Here is a 21,778-nt window from a genome sequence, read left to right on the forward strand (position 1 = left end):
TATACAATGACAATAAAAAGGATTATAGTCTGTCCCAAGATATTTATGCAGCACATTTGGACGATTTTTAGAAAAATACACATACCTGGGAAAGAAGTGCAATTGTAATAGTTGAAAGGGATAATCTCCAAGATAACTTCATTGACACATTATCAACTGTCACTCAGAAAAATTCACAGGAACGAAAACAGATTCCTTACGGAGATTTATAATTGGGAATGTTTACATCTTTACTCCATTCGGAATACACTCGGAATACATCGCGCAATTTTTCAACGTTATCATCAGGGCTTGCAGCAATACATAACCTCCGTAGACATCACATTTTTAGCATTGTATTAAAACCTGATAAGCTTACAGGGGCGTTTCGACTGAGAAATCTTGGAATTTTTTTTATACTTTTGAATGAACATCGTTTGAACCCTGAGGTATTTATAAATATCAAGCAATTAAGCAAAATGTGAATCCAAGATATCTTGGGACAGACTATAGTAAAGAAACATATATGCGTAAATAAGATCATTCTTGGACACTGCTTGTGAATATATATACACTTCAAATCGACCTTGGTGATTGCCACCTACTACAGTTTACAGCTGTCGGCTGCAATATTAGATAACAACACATTTCACCTCAATAATTCCAAACAGAATTTTGATAATTTATATTGAAATTTGATAATGATAGCATCAAAATCTTCCAAATAATGCAAATAGTATTTTTTTCAATAGTAATAACAGCGATTATAGCAAAAAGCTTTATTAAGAGATATTCTTTTACCTTTACCACTGGACGATATTATTAGGTCAAGATCTAGAATCTAATTATAAAAACGCTTACAGATTTTTGTTTTAATAATGCTAGATAAAAAAGATGTTTTAAGTAAAATGCATACAAGCTTAACTCTTAGGGTAGCAAAAATATTTTGTTTTAATCATTTTATACTAAACACCCCAAAAATATTGTAGGAATATTGTAGGCCATTTTCTGTATATCAAAATATAAATAAATCCAGAACCTACAATCTCTTTAAACACAGTACATGTATATAATAACCTCTTGGACTGAATATCGATTTGGGAATGGTTTTTGGTGATTCTGAATTAAATGTTAAGATCATTTTTTTAAACATCAATTGGACCTCCAAAAGCCCTCTACTAAGGTAAAGATAAAAAAAGAATGCATCAGGATGGATCAAGTACTAAAGAGATCCTTCCAATTAAGTCACCACAAGATCTTGATTTAAGAAAATTGGATTTAAACATCTGTAATGATAAAAAAAATTAATCATTTAAATTTCATGCACAGGAATACAAACAAACTATATAGATTGCAATAATCTCGTTGACCTTAGTGTAATGTTATGAAGGTAACTGAAAATTGCGTCGTACGATCAATATATATGTTCGTATACTGCTTTTTTACAACATTATAAGGAAACCAGTAAAAAATATTCATATAATCTTTTTAAACATCCCGTTATAAACTTCAACACCAAAATGTATACTTTTTATTTATCAAATTACAATCACAATCAAAAATTATTATTACAAATGACCAATAATTATATAAAAGATAAAAAGACACATCCATGTCCATTTCAAAGTTTATCAATTTGCAAGGAACCGTTTGGTGAACCATGTTGAATCAGTTCAGTTTCCAGCCAGAGAAAATGGAACGTCCTCCACTCCCACTCTCAATATCTCCATTATTGTCACCGACTTGTGTTCTGAGGTATACATCATCACCTTGGTTTACCTGGATGACAATTGTTTCACTGACCGTGTGATCTCCAGTAGGGGCATACAGATAGGCCACACCCATCACCTGATAGTTATGAACTAGCTCTGCTCTGTGATACTCTCCATTAAACAACCGCATGGACCAACTGAAAACATAAACACCTGTTTCGGGTGCCAGAAAAATTCCCGTGGTGCCGTGGTAACCATTGCCAACGTTAGTTACAACAGTGTCGAAGACCAAAGTGTGGGAGGCTCCCGGGTTGGGAAAATCTTGCGACATGTACGCATAGAAGGCAACCACATTAGTTTTTGGTACGTGTGTTGTTTGCGGATTGGGAAGCAGTAGTCTTTCTATAAAAGCAATTGAACTTGATTGCTAAACATGCCAGGCTACCTTCTTAAATAAATGACTCGTGTTTCATTAATAATTAATAAGTTTAAGTAAATGATATTGTTTTACTTTTATATGAACAAACCTTTTCTGATAACGCTTTGATCGTCTCTTTCAGCCATGTTGTCGATAGTCTCTTCATCAAGTCGTACAGACCATTGATGTTGTATGGATACATGCGATCTTTTTAAATCAGAGATTGTAAGCAACAGATTTCTATTCACGTTTTTCAGTTCATCAATTTCGATCCTCTGATTTTTACTCACTTTAGACAATTCGGAAACCTGCTGAACAAGAAAATTAATCTGCTTTTGTTGTGACGTAAGTATGTCTTCCATAGAACCATCATTATCCCGGGCAGAATTTGAATTTTCGTATCCTAAAACTTGATTTGTATGAATCAAAACAAGCAAGAGGAAACAAATTGCAAAAGCCATTGTATGTCCTATAACGGTTCCGACATATACGCAATTCCTTATCTTTTTTATCTGCGATAACAGGTCACTTATAATTGGGAGACCATTTTACAGCTATGCGACTTCCTTTCACCTAAATGCATACACAGAATAAAGATATTTCTATATAATCAAGCAAATTGTTATGATATATTGTATTGTATAATTAATCGAACGCTTGTTTCAAATTGAATTATTTAAATATTGCTATTGCTATCAGAAAAAAGGATAAGTCCTTGACAAAAATGCCATTCAGTTTTTACTCATATTTATAAGATCACCTTAAAATTTTTAGAAAAAAACCCCCATTTTCAATCATAGAGTGGCTCTTCATACCATCTACAAATGTGAATGTGCAGTGTTAATATGAACATCAGGAAGAGCCTTATCTATTAAATTTGTTAGTGTTGTTCGGTATTTTGCTGATCCTTGTATATAAACAATTGAAACAGAGGATTGAGCTAGAAAATCACAAACAGCAGACCTGACCCACAGTACGTCACAGTAGTTGAAAATGAGAGCGTCGCCAGTTGGGTTTTTTTTTTTTTTTTTTAAAAAAAAAAAAGGTAATGGAAAATGTTTTACAAATCATTAACATTTAAAATATTGATTGATATAAGGTCAAAATCTTATTTTTAACATGCAGTCATAGAAAGCAAAGCAAATCTGGCATCTTTGTTATAGACGCTCTAGATAATGATCTGAAAAGAGTTTAAGAAATTATAATAAAGAACATTGTTACAACTTTATCGTTAAGAATGCATAGTCTAAATAATTGGTACATTATTCATTATTATTATTATTTTTTGTAAACTTTATTAAAAAAAATTAGAAATTCTTGTTTTTACTTTAATGCGAATAGCCAATATCAGGCTATCTAATTTCTACTTAATCTTTTTAAATTCGATTTTCATTGTATTTAAAATATTCTAATTTGAATCGAAATTCTTCCCTATATCCCGGTGTATATATATTCTAGTTGCAAATAATAAATCTTTTTTATTTCTAATCATCCAATGAACATTTATTTCTTAAACCTTTGAAATCAGGTCTTAACAGTATACCGGTAATTACAAATCGTTCATCGAGTTACCGATGATCCAATTAATAGGGACTGGAAATACGGAGTGTGAGAAGATCAATAATGATAATATCTATTTTAAAAAGTGCATCTCTAAATCAGCAACAAAAATATAAGACAAATAGACTGGTGAAAATTGCAAGTTTCCATTTTGCAGTTTCAGAGGAGTAACAAGTAAAAGCAATTTGATCATACACTTTAGGGGTGATACAGATGCAGGGTCAACAAAGACAGCTATACTTAAAATATACTAAGACGTTATACAAAACAAACAAACGAAAAATACAGATACATACAATACAACTGCAAAACAATAATCAAATCTCGCAAACTGAATTGTTAAAACTGAGAATTAAGTCAAAATTTCACAAGAAATCGGCAAAATCACAGAATAAATATTTGAGTCAATATTTTATTACGAAACTCTACGTTTCAGCTAGCGCTGTGATAGATTATAGATTAGGCTAATAACGTAAAGGAAACAAACCAATCGGATTTAAACTATGTTTTGTATACCGGTTATTCAATATGTTTAGACTGAACATTTCCTTAAATCCTGAGGGCTTATATGCTTTGTGATCAAAGCGGCAAAATAACATCAAGGGTGTACATATTCGAAAAAAATTGAGAGTAATATTGCTTCTGATAGAGTAATACGGTATGTCAATTAATCTTTTTCTATATCACTGAAAACTCTTTTTCTTTCTCTCTCTCTCTCTCATTAGTTTTAAAATACTCTCTCTTTGAGAAATAAAACGTGTTAAATGTAGGTAACTTGTTGACATTCAATCAGTACAGTTGTCTTGTAACTTGTAACTTAGTAAAGGAGGACTATAAATTCAAACTCGCACCGGTGAGTGACCCGCTGATATTTTTTAAACATACACAAATCTATTTGCTATCTATTTGCATAATTTACTATTTTCTGTGCAGAAAACTTCTAAAATGGTTGACCATTCCGAGTTCTACAAGTTGTCGTATTTTTGGAGAATTTGTGATCATTGGATGGGGTTTAAGGAATGTGTAGAAGTAGGTCGAATCATCGAACACACTTGGCTAGAAATACCAAATCGAGGTGATGTATTTGAACGAAGAAAGATAGGTAGCCTTGGAGATGGAATCGAATTTCAAAGGAGGGGCAATGACGATTTTTTCGTGTTTAGAAACATATGTGTTTTATCAGAAGAAATCTTAATAAACCTATTTAGTAGGAACATATCAATTCTATTGGCAGAATACGTCGATTCAGGTTACTGTATCCTTAGATATATAACAGGCCCAGTTTTCTCAGAGGATCTATATGACTCAAACAAAGACTTTCAGGTGTATTTTTCTAGCTCCAAATTTTTGGACAAATGCTTGTCTTCAACATCAAGAAATGCCCGATCACGGGGACCGGTCGTTGTAAACGATGGACACAACAGTACGTGCGCTCTTCCTGTCCTTGGCTGGCCACCAGTTGCCATGAAATGGTTCCAAAGAGATCGAACAAGATGCTGGCCAAGACCAGAAACGCTGGATAAAGTTCTACATGATGGATGTCACTGTGTACCGGTTGGCATATCAGAATCTGCCACAAAACATCTGGAATGGCAGTTGTGTTTTTCAGTTGCTGAATGCACCTTAGTGCATTCTATGGATCATAGTCTTTTTAAGCTCTATCAGATTTTACGAATACTTATTCACGAAGGACTGAACAACTGGGTTGAATGCAAGGGGATTGTGTCCTCATACATGATAAAAACATTGATGTTTTGGATGTGCGAGGACAAACTACCGAACTTCATTTGCGCGGGAAATTTGAAAGAGAGCATTCGGGAATGTTTGACACAACTTGAGGAGTGGATCGGAAAGAATTTTATTCCTCACTATTTCATTCCCGAGAGAAATCTACTTCAAGGAAATGTCAATCCATTACATAGAGCACGAATTCTTAAACGACTCCACAACCTTAAAATTGGCGTACTGGACGAGTTATTAAGTTGTCGATCTTTTAAACCAGCGAAGATAATTGTTACTACTGAATTGCCAGCATCTGTCGATACCCTTGATTTCACATCAGATGATCTTAAGACAATGAGCGAATTTGCTTTCTTTGAAAATGTGGGCAGTGGATATTTTAGTAACATGAGTTTCTCTCGAGCCCAAAGATATCTTCGAAACTTTGAAAACGCATATACATTTGATACTTTGAGTAATCTTCAAAGCAATGCCGTTAAACAAATTTATCATAGGGTATCAAACACTGCTGGGAAAATTGTTTTTCGAATCCTGCAAAAAGTACGTTTTAACAAACAACGATATGACACGCTGCGTCTCTCCGAGGCATTTCTCAAAATTGGGTGCTCAGCCGATATGACCAGTGGAACACTGTCTTTAGCTACCCTATATTTCTGCCTGAAGAAATTAAAGAAATGCATCAATATGACCGATATCATATTGCGTGGAATAAAGCCTTTTACTGTGTATTTACGAAATTTGTCCAGATTATCTAACAACTTAAATCGGCGCATGCTTTATCAAAAAGTGATTTCCCCAGAGCTTTCCCCACTGTCCTCTAAAATGAAACGGAGCTGCGTGGCCGACATTGAAATTATCCGATCATCCTTCTTGTGGCCTGCGGCCATTAACTTAGAGATGGAGATAATTCCTCCTGAATGGAGCCCAATACATGCACCAGCTTTGGTTTATTTGTACTTCTTAAGATTTCTGTGCTTTGAGGTGTGTGGTAATGAAACCCAACAAACGGAGGCTCTGTCAAACTTGTCTGCAATATCGTATGATGACGAACACAATGACAAATCGTTCCTTACGTACAACATCATTGGTATTTGTCACGAGCATTTTGGGAATTATTCAGAGGCCGTAGAAATGTATGGCAAAGCCGCGAAAAAAGCAAAAAAGCATGACTGGATGAATGAAAATTCCAACCCTGGCCTTCTACGGATAGGAATAGTTCTAAACAATATATTTAAAGATGAATTATAGTTAGATTAAATACATGTTTGCCACCCTTCAGTCCCTCTCTGCTCTTTCGGCAAATAGAGATGTATAAAATTATTATTCTGTCGTTGCATAATAATGACACCTACTAAAAAACTTATTTTTTCAACCGGAATTTGAGCATACCTGGTTTTATGCACCTCAATGAATGACCTGTGCGTAAATGAGTCAAGTTGGACTGAAAGTAGTAGTTTCTTAGAAGTTAACCTACTCACAAAATTTAAACTTTTTTATTTATTAATGTAGTTGATTTACATAATTTGGAGCATGATATCTACTATATATCTATAGATTATTAAATAATTATTCTGATAATCAAGTTAGGGTTTTCTAAGGAGTTAAAGCAAAAGAAGCATTACTGGTCATCCGAGTTCCCTGAAACATCATCATTGCATACATGTATTTGATTTAGATATTTTGATAAAAGTATTTTCTGAGTATATGTGCCAAAAAAAATGGTTACTCGCACAAAAAAATAAAGTTTACAAATAGCATCCTGATCTTAACTGGCATCTTGCAATACCAGCAAACTAAACAGTTTAAACAAAGCCATCAACCTTGAATGCCGATGTTGTTAATGCTTTATAATGCTTTAGAAACCACAAATACCCTTTAACAAATAACAAGAATTTTAACACCGGTATTAGTTGACATAAATTCTGTCAAGAATACTCCAAAATTGTACCAAACAGATGTGTTTAAGAAATACATGTGGTATATCGATAAATTAAATTACCTTACATGTATTAAGTAAAGCATGTAACAAAAATGTGACATTGCTATGAAAAAGGTAAAAAAATTGTCGTTTTTTTCATCAAAAATATGAAATGCAATTAATACAAAATGATTAAAGAAGCATTAAATGTACATAGGCCATGCAAAGGATTGTTACAAACATGACTTTTCAAGACCATTCCAATTACAGTAGATGTACAAATTAAATTATACATGTAGTCTTAACATTGACCATACACAAATTAATAACAATAAAGGAAGGAAAAAAAATTTAGTCAAACAGAAATTCAGTTTTATTCTTTTCAATAAAAATTTCAATTCAAATGTTGTAAAAGAAAGAACTCTTTATACAAGTACAGGTAGTCAAAATGTCCAAAATACTCTGTGTCTGACCCTGAGGATAAGATAGTAATATCAGACATTTATTAAAACAAAGAGCAATTATTATGGCTATCTTGTTAATTACCACATAAGTTTGTGATGTTACTCTTTAATAATAACTTTTCTGAAACCAATAAACATATTGTAAATATTTAACAAAACTGGTTTTAAATTGTCGAATTTGGGTCCATAAACTTATTGAAGATTTCTTTGAAAAGAAACTATGTAAATCTAATTTAGAGAGTGTATCCGACATGTTCGCAAAAGTAATTTTAACAAATCAGTTCTATGTCATAGAGGAACATTTTAAAATATTATAGGATACAGGCAAAGAAAGTTTCAAAATAGTAGGTGCTCCCTCTGGTTATTTCGACTCGGCAAAGAAAAGGGCATGGGGAGATTATAATTAAAAAATGATTGCGAATACACACAGCCAAAAAATAAAAGTTTAGAAAATTTACATGTACATCTACCTAGAGTCATCAATGTTACAATGTACAAACATTATAAAATAATCTATCAAAGGTGATTTGCATTGCTCAACAGCTTTCAATCAATTTTTCTCTCTCTTTTGAACATGTTTTGCAATGTAATGTATTTTGGGCATGAGAACATCAGCATATGTATCATTTTCAAAATCCAAATTCTTATTTCCTCCACTTACTATTTTCTGATATTTTTTCAGTTTAGTCTCTGCAAGTTTATGAAAATTAGAGACATCAAATTCATAATCATCTGCTAGATTTTTGCACATAAAGATTGGAAAATTTAATATCATCCAAATGAAAATAATTGTCGTTAAATCTAGGATCTTTTCAGTTTGCCAGCATGAAATTGGTTCCATAGACTGTAAAAGCACATCATTGTTTGGATCGTACATAAACACAACAACTTGATCAACTGTGCAACCAATGGTAGGAATTGGCCAGCCAGTCAAAGACTTGGTCAAATTCATTTGTGAAAAAGCATTGGTGATAGTTTCTGCGATAAGTTGATCTATAACATTCATTTTCAACAAGCAGTCTCTACTGTGTCTTTCATGTGGATCTTCTTTGTACTGACTAACACAGCTGCTTCTTCTACGTAATTTTTTTTGAGCCGATGGTCCTGGGTTCTCATCATCAGAAGTCCCTTCACTATCTTTCATCACAGACACAGCAATAGTATCATTTATTAGAATGTCTACATAGCCATGCCAAGTTTCACCAGAACCTGTAAAAATTCATTAAGATATAATCACTTTGAAAGAATAAATTATTAAGTAGAATTAATTAAGTAGAAATAATTTTAAGAGGACTTTTTTTTATCGGAGACCATAAACAAAATGCAAACATTTTTCTTGCATTGTTTCTATTTGAGAATTAAGTTTAATTATAATGTATATCTGTATTCCAAATTTATTTCATTAATTTATCAGAAATTCATGCATCAGTCATTTACAATTAAACTATCATAGCAAAATCCTGTTTAACTAATCATGCTCATAAATAGACCAGATGTGTCTGTTTTGCTTCCTTATAAAATGAATTTTTTTTATTGTTACTACCACTCATAAATCATATGTAAATAGCTTAATAACCTCATATTTTATTTCCAAAATCTATTTTCTTTTATTCAAAATCTCAAAATTTTTATAGCATGATTTCTGCCCTACTAAAGTGCAGTTTACTGTACATATAAGTACCTAATGCTGTACATCCCGCCTTGATTTCCTTTCCACAGTTTGGCTGTTGACATGGACAGACATTTGGTAGATTTCTAGATCTGTTGTTGATACAGTATTTATTGCCTGGAATAAGCTGGGAAAACAGATGGTGTGCCATAACGGCTGTTACACTGGCTGTATCTCCTCCTTTTCGTTTCACACTGTATATGGCATTCTGGTGGTACTCTATGTCTGTTGAATAAATGACAAAAAAAAGTTTTTATGAGGAATGGCACTTACTGTATGCAGTTTTATATGGTTTTGAATTGGCCAGATATTTCCAACAAATTGTCATGATTGTGTTTGATATTAAACACAAATGCCCCCAAAAGTGACCATTTCTTAATTCAGGAAGACATTGCATTGAAGGGATTAAAAAACATAGGTAATCACAGATTACAAAGCTCACCGAGACGAGGCATCACCTGTATGAGGCATCACCTTTATGAGACCACTTTTATCATATTATATGAAAATCATACTTTATGACCTTGGATATTCATGGAAACTATTTTGACACAATATCGTATATCATCTGTTAGAAAAATTGTATGATAAACATATGTTCATTTCATACAGTTTTATAAGATACAATGTTTATCAATACAATAATATAATATACAATATTTCAACCTATCATACTTAAAATATATATCATATAATACATAAAATAACGTAGTAAATAATGATGAGATATGATATTGTAACACATTATATCTATGACATAACATTGTATTTGATCACATAATACAATATCATAATACATAATATATGATATAATATAGTATTATATGATGCAATATCATATCACATTAAACATCAAAATATTGTACATCATGATATCGTATTGTAAAATAAAGTATGATATTGAATTGTATGATACTGTATAATATTAGATTATTGTATCATATGATACAATAAAATTTGATACAACATTGTATCATATCAAATGAAACAATATCATAATGATAAATATTATATAATACAATATCATATGATACAATATTAAATATTACAATTTCATATAATACAATTTCATGTGATATAATGATTTGTTTTCCCTTGGACTGAAATGTCACATTTTCATTGGTTTAACCAAAGCACGTGATTGCCTCATATATCTCTATATTTGTTCTGTGAGAAATAATATTAGGCAATATGGCCGTCATTGGTCGACGCTTCGCTTACTCATTTTTACTCATTATACATTTCATAGTATTTTATACATAAACTGCATGCCGTAAGTTCTTAAAGTATTTGGAGTAGTTGCCCTTTGTAATTCTTTAAAATTAGAGTAGTTGCCCTTAGGATATTGACGTCACATTATTTTGTCTGGAGCAGAACAAAATGGCAGCGTCCAAATTTGCTCAAATCTCTGCAGAGGAAAGGTAGAAAACATTTAAAATTGAATAGCAACAAAACATTGTAAGTAAACATGGGTGAAGCCAAGACTTTGAAAGAGTATTTCAAAGGTGAGATTGAAAATTTTGAAGAGTTTAAATGAGTTAAATTGGATGAGATGTTTGGCATCTTGTACATGGCTTTGCGTTGATCATCACTATTTGTGAATAGATATGTCGCTTGATAGTCCTCGAGAAAACAAAACACTTATTAGGTTAGTTACTGACTCACTACGGAAATATATTGGGTTGATCAATCTCATAGAAGACTCGGCTTCGCCTCGCCATCTATGAGATTGATCAACCCAATATATTTCCGTAGTGAGTCAGTAACTAACCTAATAAGTAATAATATTATATAAACCAATATCTGATATTAAACAATACCAAATGAAATTATATAATATACAATATTGTATCATATGAAACAATATTTTATATTGCAATATCATATGTAACAGTTTCATGTGATAAAATAATATATAAATGTAACAGTATCATATTATACAACATTATATCATAAAATACAATACTATAGATAACAATAACATAAAACAATATCATATCATAAAATATAAAAAAAATTATACAATATCATATCGTATCATATATCTTTTTACAATATTACATATGATATAATATTGTATCATATTAAACAATAGTGTATCATATCACACAGTACTATATTATATGAATCATGTTATATCATTAAACAACAAACACATCTATCAAGCAGGTTTGAGTGAGGTAGATTTTTTTGGCATTCTTGATAATGGGGATCAGGCCCTGCATCTGAAGCTACCCCTATGAATCATTTATATTATAGTTAAATCAACTATGCAAGCTATTATCTATAAAACATGTGACCTGTTCCAAAAAACTAAACCTCATCCAGCATCCAAAACCTATGGCTTAGATTCAGCATCCATGCCTGTCTGGTGCATCAGTGTCATAAGACACACCATCATGCAAGTTTGGTGAAGTTAGGACCAGTAATAACTAAGATATACACCAGCTCCAAAAACTTTAACTAGCTCTTATAACCTTAACCTCCTCCCGCATCTGAAACCTATGGCCAAGATTCAGCACTCAAGTCTGTCAGGTGCATAAGACCCACCATCCATGCAAGTTTGGTGAAGTTAGGAGCAGTCGTAACTTAGATATTGCTATCAGAGGGCACCTGCACCAAAACCTCCTCCAGCATCTGAAACCTATGGCCCAGATTCAGCATCCAAGTCTTCCAAGTCCATAAGTTAGTCCAGATGCATCATCCATGCAAGTTTGGTGAAGATAGGACAAGTAATAACTTAGATACAGGACCAGCAACAAAAACTTTAACCAGGTCCGGACGCCAACGCCGGGGTATAGCATAAGCTCCCCCTGACTTTGTCTCGGTGAGCTAAAAAATGAAATAACAAAAATTGAGGTAAACGTGGGTAGGTATCAGGTGTTCTGTTTTTCTGGAGACCTTTTATAACTGGTTTGCATAAGTTTTGCCATTAGGATATATGTTGCCATTTTCAGTCAGATTAACTCATTTTTCAATTATTCTGTACACCGTCGGTACACTACTGCTGTTCTAAACTGTTAATAGCACAGCTGCAAATCTGTAGATCTAAATTTGGTTGACATGATCATTATGCTGTGAGCTACAGTTCCTCACCTACAATGCAATTTACTGAGCTCAAAAACTTGCACTAGTTTTGAACTGATTAACCCTACTTACAAACACACATGTACATGGTGCAAATATTCTACTAAGGTGTATATGAAAAAAAATTCAGTGAGATATAATATTGATAGATACAAATTTTTCATATAGCTATAGATCTGTAACTAACGGCAATAATTCAGATGAATCTTTGACGACATACACATGATACATCTTTTGATAACTTAATATTTTTATCATGGAACAAGCAACAGGATGATACATGTACAAAAGTTTTAATAGATTTGTCTCAGAAGAAGATATAAGAAAATATTAAGATACAGGGATAGGAATCTAAGCATTTTTGGATATGCTTGACAATTTTAAAAAAGTGACGCAGTAAACGTGGTGAAACTTATTAGCATGCCATGGGCACTTCACAAGAGTGCAGTCCATCGCTTAGTAAAACTTCACTAACTAAAACTAACTGGGAATGCAGTTACATGCCATGGAAGCTACTTAGATAATGCTCCTGTCGCCATAGGGCTTCTATGACATCTTTTTCTTGTAAAAATTCTATGAAAAAATTGATTTCTCAGCAATTCAAGAATATTAATAATGCCATGATAACTCGGTGGCAACACGACTTGGTGTGACAATTTCTTCACTCTCAGTTAAATCTTGGGTATATCTATATTAAAAATTAACAGCACCGCTGAATTTGTATTCTATTCGGAACAGTCATCAGATGACAAAACATGTGTCCTTGGGAAAATGGTCAGTTGGGTCAAACATAAATCAAGATATATTAAGACTTAAGCGCAAATTACTTTTTAAGTCCCACAACAGTTTAATATGCCATTTATTTCTGTAACAAGCATGACTGTTGTGCATATACCATAGCTGCAGGTCTGTAGCTCTCAGTCTGAAAAAAATTCTAATGGACAACCTGAGAGCTACAGTTCCATATGTGTTAAACAGTTGCAATTTATGACACACAAAAAACTTGCACTTTTTTTGGACTGATGAATCTTATTTCCAAACATAATCAATACAAATATTTCAATCCAAAAACTCCTTGGACATTTTACTATAGATATCATCTCTACACATCAATAGTTTAATGTCTGAAGAATGCAATGGTACTAATGTAGTCCAGTGAGGTATATGGCATTTGCTACTAGCTCTGGCTAGTGGGTTAAGCCTTTAGCTCGATCGTTAGAGGGCAATATTTTCTCCTATTTATTTTTATACAGAAATCCTCTATATAGTTAAAGAAACAGAGGGTGTTTTGATATTCATTTTTTAATACTTGTCCTTTTGTAGAAATTCACTTGTTTGTAAGACATTGCTGTTTTTAAAAATTGATATGTACAGTGTGTATTATGTTGAATATCAATAAAAGATAAAGAAAAAAAAAAAAAGAGTGCTGGACTGGCTTACCAGAGGACCCGGGTTCAAACCCCAGCAGTGGCAATAAGTGTCTCTGTTACATTTGGTGCCCACGTTGGGACCTGGGCACCAAATGTATCAGAGAGAGAATAATCTTACCATGACCAGGCTACACTCAGGTCACAGTAAGAATTTGTCCCATAAACATGATAAACTTGCAATGTAGCAGCCGTGAAGTGGATCAGCTTCGCGTCGATTTCAAGTCTGGTAAAAATAATCTGCATGGGAAAAACACATTTCTATACATTACAAACCTTTATGAACATGCATATGTAGTTCAATCCACAAAATATCCATTTAATGAGTCATACCGAGGCATTTTGTTAAAATACATGTTTGAATTTCGGAAATCGCACTCGGAATGTCTCGAATATTATCATTAACATTGCGACCATAAACAGCGAATTTTCAAATGTGATGTTGAAAGTTGAAGCAGTGATTTCGTTGCAAAAACAGTTAATGTGGTAATATGGGATTATAAAAGAGCAACATTGTAGGTATTTGAGACCAATCATATGAAGATTTAGGCCAGATACAGTGCGATACAATTTTTTTATTTTGCTACGAAGCGAGTATATGGGACGAATTCTATTGTTAAACCGGGTCCACAGGACATCTGTCATTTTAATGATAGAACATTCTATCTAGGTATTCTCTGGTGGTTGAGAGTGATTGTCTCTAGTACTTCGCCCCATAGGTTTTGGCATTCCGGAAGAGTCGAGGACGCCTCTTTCCATAGAGGGGGACAATGTAGTAAAGTGAGGTATATGGCATTCCTACTAGCTCTGGATAGTGGCTCGGTAGAGTACTGGACTGGCGTGCCAGAGGAGCCGGGATCAAACCCCAGCAGAGGCAATAAGTGTCTCTGTTACACTAATCATTTAAACAGAACTTGTCTGTCTTCTTAAAAACTGGGGCTTATAGTACATGTAATACTAAATACATTACATACATGTATCATGTGTATGTTTACTATTCTATACACTTACTGTGCAAGTAATTCATGATAGCCAACACCGCTGGTTTCACTTCATCATCAACATCACCTACTCCGCTGGCAGACAACATTTTTAAGATGTCCATACTGAAAACCTTCTCAAAACTGATATTAAGAGCGGTAAGTTCCGACCCTTCTTGGTCTTTATCGAACTCTTTATCACATTGATTCATCAGTTCGAGCACGACGTCTGCATGCGTAAATAAAACAGGTTTCAAAACGTTGCATGATTTGATAACAATGTTTATAAGGTCTGTTCTGAGACGACTTGAGCTCAACGCAGCTTGTAGAAGTCTTTCTTCATGAGATCCCACGAAATTCTTTAAATCGTCGTCCATCTTGTCAGGATAAAGGCTAAAATCGTCCATGAACCGATGGACTGGACATAAAAATTCCGGATTTCACATCGTGGAAATGAATTTTTGTACCCACAATCCTCAGCTATTGACAGTATGGTACACTTTGTTTACCATAAACTATATAACAAACTTGGATGCCTTGATTTACATGTATCTGGGGGGGGGGGGGGGGGGGGGGGGGGTGAGCAACAATTGGATTACCTCCCTTTGATCATTGATAATACAGAAAGGCATCAAATCTTGATGTTGTATGTGCCTCTGTATTATCTATGTATTGAGAATATGTTCAAATTTTATAGGAGACTGGAAGATATGGAATACAAAAATGACTATAATAATTACTTAGTAACATCTGCATTCAAAGAAGACAAAAAATTGTCTTCTAGAGTATCTTGGCAAAGAAAACTGTCTTCATTGCTACAAAATTTAAATATTAATTCTTTGAATATCTGTCATAAAATTGTAACTCATATTCATGACTGTATGCCGACATGGTAATTGTCAATAAATGAACTGAATTAATAATGCTTGTATTGATAGTCAATAAGTTATTTCCTATATAGTTTTATAAACAATTTTAGATGAACATTTTCTTTTATAAAAAAGAAAATGAATCATATATTATACTAAATTTGTCAACTTAAAAATACAAGCCAGTTTGAGATGTCCTTTGATTGACATAACTTGTCCTTTTTTCATCGAACCAACCTTCCTTCAACTCTGCAATATTTTTAGTTTTCACCTGACAAACTTGTTTTCTTTAGCTTTACATGTAACATTAACATGCTACTAAATTAAACTAATTTTACATTTAGAGATGATTTACAGAAGAACTAAATTGTTACGTAGAGAGAAAAACAGAAAGTTTGACGAACAAGAAAGTAGACAGTTTAGATAGTTATTTACAGTGTAAACGTGAAAATTGGTAAATTGACATTCTAATTTGTACAAAAAGGTTTTTAAGAATAATAAAAATTGACCCCCCCCCCCCAAAAAAAAAGAGAGAAGTAAATAGTTATTTCGATAGAGATACATGTAACATTAAATAAGGAACTTAAAAAGACGTTCATTTTTCTGTTGTCCGTATTTATCTTGAGGGTGTAACTTATCTACTGATAATCCATTAATCATTCATAACCTGATAATCATCAGGTTGAATTGGTCAAGTTGAAGTTCCTTTATGTTTTACTTGTATTTGGAACAGAAACAGAAAGAATTAAGTTTTTATAACTTGTGCCCAATCCCATCGTAATATAAAATGCAATAAAATATGTTCAAATCAAAAAGAATTCTTAACTTTTAATGAGAAATTTGAGGCAAATCGCAATGCAGGTACAATATGCATGCTTTATACTCAATTATAAATTATGTGATACCTCTTTAACAAATATTACTAAGAATAGCCTTGCTTTCCTTAGTAGAAATATTGCTTTCTGTGCATGATAGCGCGTGAGATTTCAAACAATATTGGTGAAACTGAATTTGATAGATAAAAAAGTCAATTTTATTAAAAACGCATTATTTATATCTTTAAATAGAGCTGGCATTTATTGCAATTTCATAAAAAAATGAAACATATTTAATAGAATATGAAATCGTGTTTGCAACATGCTTACAAGCTCTTATAATAACGGCAAGTTTTAATTACATATACAGTTATATATAAGACTTTATCACATTTTATTTTAAATAATATATGTGTCAACTACCTCGGAGGTTCTCATCAATATAGATTAACTTATATGCTTCCAGACATATAAAGCAATATGCTCTTATTTGCAAAGAATCAACATTGGATAAGATAATTTCATGTTACCCAAGACCTACCCCCGGGGATATATCTACAACTGACCGATAAACCACACGGAACATGTACTGTAAGTGACCTTCATGTTTGATGTAAGTCCAGTAATTCTTTACATATACTCTGGTAACAAACCTCGTAAATACAGTGGGATATATCAGTACAGTATATACACTTGTGGTCTCGCAAGCAGAAAACCCCAAACAAACGACTGACCGTAAAATGCAACGTAGGTCCTGATAGTACCTTGTGAATTACTAAAATGTCATTAAATGCGACGTGTTTAATAAGCTTTCTTTCACTTTTAAACCCAAGAAAATTTCATTTCAGAGCGATCACGTGGAAGCCGCTTCTTCATCCACGCTTTGATTTTGAGTTTAGTGAGTGGTTTGGTCTTTGCACAGACCTGCGACTTTCCTGTGTGGACAAACGGATGTAGTGTTCCCCTGAATCTCCCGTTTTTCTACAAAGACAAGTTTACCACGGCGTGTAACCACCACGATATGTGCTATCACTGCGTATGTATATCAAATTTACTGGAACTACTTTTTATTGACAAATAAAAACACCACAGACAGCAAATATTCATATTAAAAAAATAATGATCATATTTATTCATTCATTACATGCAGACTCATTTTTTCTAGCAGCATCTGTTAAACAGTTAATGATTGTCTTTTTTTCGAACGATTAAAAAATTATTGGTAGGTGACAACAAAGTAATCTTCATTATAGTGAATTAAGGTTAAAATTTATTAAAGAATATATTAAACAAAAATATTAATTAAATTAAATCAAAATATAATAAAACCACTGAAACTTCATTTGTTAATTTCTGTTAGTATCAAAACTATCGTCCTTATTTTAATATTTCAACCGGGCATTTTGTTTGCATATTTAATGATGATAATTATTCAACACACCTGGTGTTGAAACAATTGTCAAACTAGTTGAGAAAGGCAATGGACAACCACAAACTGGTACTAGGTAGAAAAAAAATATACACTATTTCTTATTAAGTTAAAAACATATATCATACGGGTCGTTAAGGAGGCTGGGTGGTGAACAAACTGGCCATCAAATCTTCCTTAAATTTTTAGATATGATGTCTTTGACTATAATTATATATAAACTGTTATTTAGTAAAGAAAAGTCCATCTATTTTACATTTTAAATTTGGGCATTTACCTATATTCTTATATAGAGCCGCTCTTCTTTTAAAGGAGATCAATACAGTCTAAAAATGGTCATGATCATCAAGTCCTCTAAAAGCATTTCTATCAAAGATTGATGTCATCACACAATAACATTTTGTTGATTTAAAGATATTTTATTGTCATACATGAACAAACCTGCATTAAACATTTCTCGTAGTTACACATGCATTTTTCCAAAAGTATACAGTTTTCCTTATTCCTGAAACATTTAATAGACCGAAGCAAAAAAATAAAAAAAAACATGCTGTAAACAGTTTTATGTTTATTTTATATTCGAATACTTATAAAACCTAGTGAAATTAAAAAAAATTTCAATGAAGTGTAAAAAGAAAATGAAAATAGAGCAAACGTTCAACTTCAAACTTTGTATTTCTGAACATGCTTAGTTGGAAGCGACCCTGGCCTTCGCGTGATGTATTTGTACGTTATTAAGTTGTTCCTCTTTACTCCTATCATACTAAATGTTCTTGTTTTACGAAGTAAACGTGGCCATCAACGGTAACATTACGGAATATATAAAACCAAAGCCCCATTCGTTTCACATATTTCTTTTAGTATATAGTATTTGAAAAGAATTGTTTCAAACTAGATAAATGAAAACTACAAAGCTCCACACTCTTTCAAGCCTACAAATTGACTTCTAAAAATGATAATTATGAAGTTTAAAGAATGTCATTAAAGAACAAAAAATTACTGAGGATTATTTAATGCTTAACATACCGAATTCTATTCAGAAATAAATGGAAATGTTATAATTGAAACATTGATTCTATCCATTGCAGTAATATATTAAAAATTGAGATAGAAATCCTTTTTAAAATGGTTTAGTATTCTGATGCATTTGGCAGTTTCAATATCTTGTACATGCATTTAAAAAATGAAATTCACTTCATTTATTTTTTTTAAGTCCCTGTCAGTATTTGATATAAATGGTTGGGAAAATACACTAAAATATAATTAACTATATTTTAATTTAAAAAAAAAATAACTTTAATCAATCAGTTATCATTTACGACAGTTTGCGAGCATTTGAATAATTAAGCTTCAAATATTACTTACATATTACTTGTATATAGCGAATTCTTAAACAATTTTTCTCTTTTCTTTTGGGAAAATCCGTAATACACTGGTCAGTCAAAACTGATGCATTATCAATTTACAACCGTACTCGATGTGCATGTAATAAATGTCAAATAAGTGTTCTGTGTATAATACCAATTTTAATAAATGTTGAAAATTTTAAAACTGTAGACAAATACCCTTAGTAACCAAAAAAATTAACAATATCTGAAGTTAAAACTGAATTTCTTAAAAAAATAAACTGTGTTTTATTTATTTTGTGTGTGTGTGTGTACATGTATGGTGTGTGCTATGGTGTGAAAACTCTAGGTAAATGTATGTCATTTTTCAGGGCTTCACTTTCGGAATTAAACGTGAGACCTGTGACCAGATTTTTCTTCAGAACATGCGTCAACAATGCAGTATAAAGCACCTCTTTTCTTGCAAGTATACCAGTGCATTATACTATAAAGTGGTGCGGAAATTGGCATCGTCTCATTACAATCAAAGATTCATTCCTGAGTGCACAATCCCTTCTGTTTTACCATGCTTGACATAAGCAAGAAGGATCTAAATGCGGCAATTTGTCCTTAATCAAATCGTCCTCCAACCTTGTGTTAACTGTATCTTTTGTTGCTGTTTAATTTTAGTAAGCTTGAAATACACAAAGAAGATGAGAATGTCACAAATCGTACTTAATCAATTCGTTTTCCAACTTTATATTATGTAAATTATGTTATATTTAGTTTTTGCTGTTGTTGTTGTCCTTTTGTGTTGTATTTGCATAGAAAACGTTGTTGTGTTGTAGCAATACGAGCATTATAAGCAAAAACAAAAAAAACAAAAACACATGCAAACAAAAAAAATGAAAAAAAAAAATAAGTGTTATACCTGTCAGTGAGTTATAAGCAAAAAGGTCCATATATGCGTTAACAGTCGTAATGAGTTTTCAATGTGTGTATTTATGACTATATATACTTTATTAATCCGAAGATTTGAATACAATGTTGATTATTTTGCACGTCTCGTAATGTTTTTAAGAAACATTATCATTATCTTACATGTAATAAGTTTGATTTGATATGATCACAAATTTGTAAAAAGATTACAAAAATAAACATATGTTTCATTAATTGTCATTTTACCTAAACATTTTCACTTTATTTCCTTTTTTATTCACTTCGCCTCAAACACGTGACATGGTGATTATTCTGCTTTTTACATATCCTTCATAAGACAGGTTTCAAACACATTGCTGAAATACATCAATAGATTTCTTCACAGTCAAGGCGTGATTGACAGTAAAAACTGATTATCTGTATACATGTATAATTTTATAAAATAAAATTTCGTAATAGTTTATGGTTTTTTTGATAAGCCTATTTAAAAAATAATCTTCACACGAGTCTCTTAAAAGCCTGCATTTTTTTTTCGACAGCTATAAATGAATGTTTTAGGTTGTGATTACAAATGTGCAAGTTTGACGCCTTTTATTTTTAAGAATTAACACATAAAGTAATTTTCAAAAAGCCTGCTAAATTATCATTTTAGCAACATAAACCATTTTTGTTTCCTATTTTCATAAAGTCACAAGTTGAATATGCATTACCCCGAGTTACAACATCATTACCCAAAACGACATTTTGTGTGGTCCATTTGTTTTTCATACGTGTTTAAAGGAATTCTGCACCTATATTTATTATCTGATGCAAAGTAATATGCACCTGCAACGTGTTGCATCTTGATAAATATAGTCAGACAATGATAAATGAATGTAACTGCCCTTCGGTTGTTTACTTCGAAAAAGAAGACATCCAATAGGTAAATATTTAATTTGGTGGATTCTAAATGCTGAAAAATATGAAAAAAATAGATATGATACATGAAGAAGAAGAAAAATAAAACCGGGTTTTATAATTGAAACAATTTTTCTTCAAGTTATGTTGATCGATGTTTTAAAAAGCAATAAGATATTCAACAGTAATACAGAAATTAAAAAATAGCATCGATTTGTCAACCTAGTATAAAGCCAAACTGAAAGCGTGATAGCTACTCAAGCCATTTACATGTACGTTCAATCACTACCAGATCAACCTTTCTGAAAAACTTCAGCCATGATCCTTTCTTTTTACCATTGCAGGTCGGAGGATTCTTTAGAACCACCAAAAACCAAAAAACAGACTTAAAATGGAAGTTTGAAAACTTTTTTAATTCACAAGATTTATAATTACACTTTTTTAAAATGATTATTGTAACTAAAAAAAAATACAAACCCATCTACTACTTTTTTGATTAATAACAGTCATTGAGAGTAGCCTAAGAATCTTAATATGTTTGTTATATATC

General features: G+C 32.2%; 3 protein-coding genes across 4 annotated transcripts; 2 read left to right on the forward strand and 1 right to left on the reverse strand.

Moving 5' to 3' along the window:
- Positions 1-1,499: 1,499 nt before the first annotated feature.
- LOC128184951 (uncharacterized) lies at positions 1,500-15,361 on the reverse strand. Of its 2 annotated transcripts, XM_052854602.1 has the most exons (4): positions 14,986-15,331; positions 9,473-9,685; positions 8,851-9,000; positions 1,500-2,093 (listed from the first exon to the last, which is right to left on the reverse strand). In XM_052854602.1, exons 1-4 carry the CDS (start codon positions 15,329-15,331, stop codon positions 1,648-1,650), a joined length of 1,155 nt encoding a protein of 384 aa, XP_052710562.1. In that variant the 3' UTR covers positions 1,500-1,647. The 2 variants fall into 2 exon arrangements, with proteins under 2 accessions (XP_052710562.1, XP_052710561.1); XM_052854601.1 differs by lacking the exon at positions 1,500-2,093 and having other exon boundaries at positions 7,678-9,000; positions 14,986-15,361.
- LOC128184950 (uncharacterized) lies at positions 3,607-7,950 on the forward strand. Its single transcript, XM_052854600.1, has one exon. It carries the CDS (start codon positions 4,615-4,617, stop codon positions 6,655-6,657), a length of 2,043 nt encoding a protein of 680 aa, XP_052710560.1. The 5' UTR covers positions 3,607-4,614; the 3' UTR covers positions 6,658-7,950.
- A 1,884-nt stretch (positions 15,362-17,245) lies between the features above and the next one.
- LOC128185663 (uncharacterized) lies at positions 17,246-20,278 on the forward strand. The gene is made up of 3 exons (XM_052855284.1): positions 17,246-17,385; positions 17,487-17,674; positions 19,785-20,278. The coding sequence occupies exons 1-3, from the start codon at positions 17,379-17,381 to the stop codon at positions 19,989-19,991; spliced, it is 402 nt and encodes a 133-aa protein (XP_052711244.1). The 5' UTR covers positions 17,246-17,378; the 3' UTR covers positions 19,992-20,278.
- Positions 20,279-21,778: the final 1,500 nt, after the last annotated feature.

Source organism: Crassostrea angulata, chromosome 5, assembly GCF_025612915.1.
Source record: "Crassostrea angulata isolate pt1a10 chromosome 5, ASM2561291v2, whole genome shotgun sequence".
In the NCBI taxonomy this organism is placed as follows: domain Eukaryota; kingdom Metazoa; phylum Mollusca; class Bivalvia; order Ostreida; family Ostreidae; genus Magallana; species Magallana angulata.

Coding starts and splice junctions, on each gene's coding strand:
- LOC128185663 (XM_052855284.1), top strand. Junction 17,675..19,784: donor ACGATATGTGCTATCACTGC/GTATGTATATCA, acceptor GTCATTTTTCAG/GGCTTCACTTTCGGAATTAA.
- LOC128184951 (XM_052854601.1), bottom strand. CDS start 15,361: ATGGACGATTTTAGCCTTTATCCTGACAAGATGGACGACGATTTAAAG. Junction 9,686..14,985: donor TATCATGAATTACTTGCACA/GTAAGTGTATAG, acceptor TTTATTCAACAG/ACATAGAGTACCACCAGAAT. Junction 9,001..9,472: donor GGCGGGATGTACAGCATTAG/GTACTTATATGT, acceptor GAATTTTTACAG/GTTCTGGTGAAACTTGGCAT.
- LOC128184950 (XM_052854600.1), top strand. CDS start 4,615: ATGGTTGACCATTCCGAGTTCTACAAGTTGTCGTATTTTTGGAGAATT.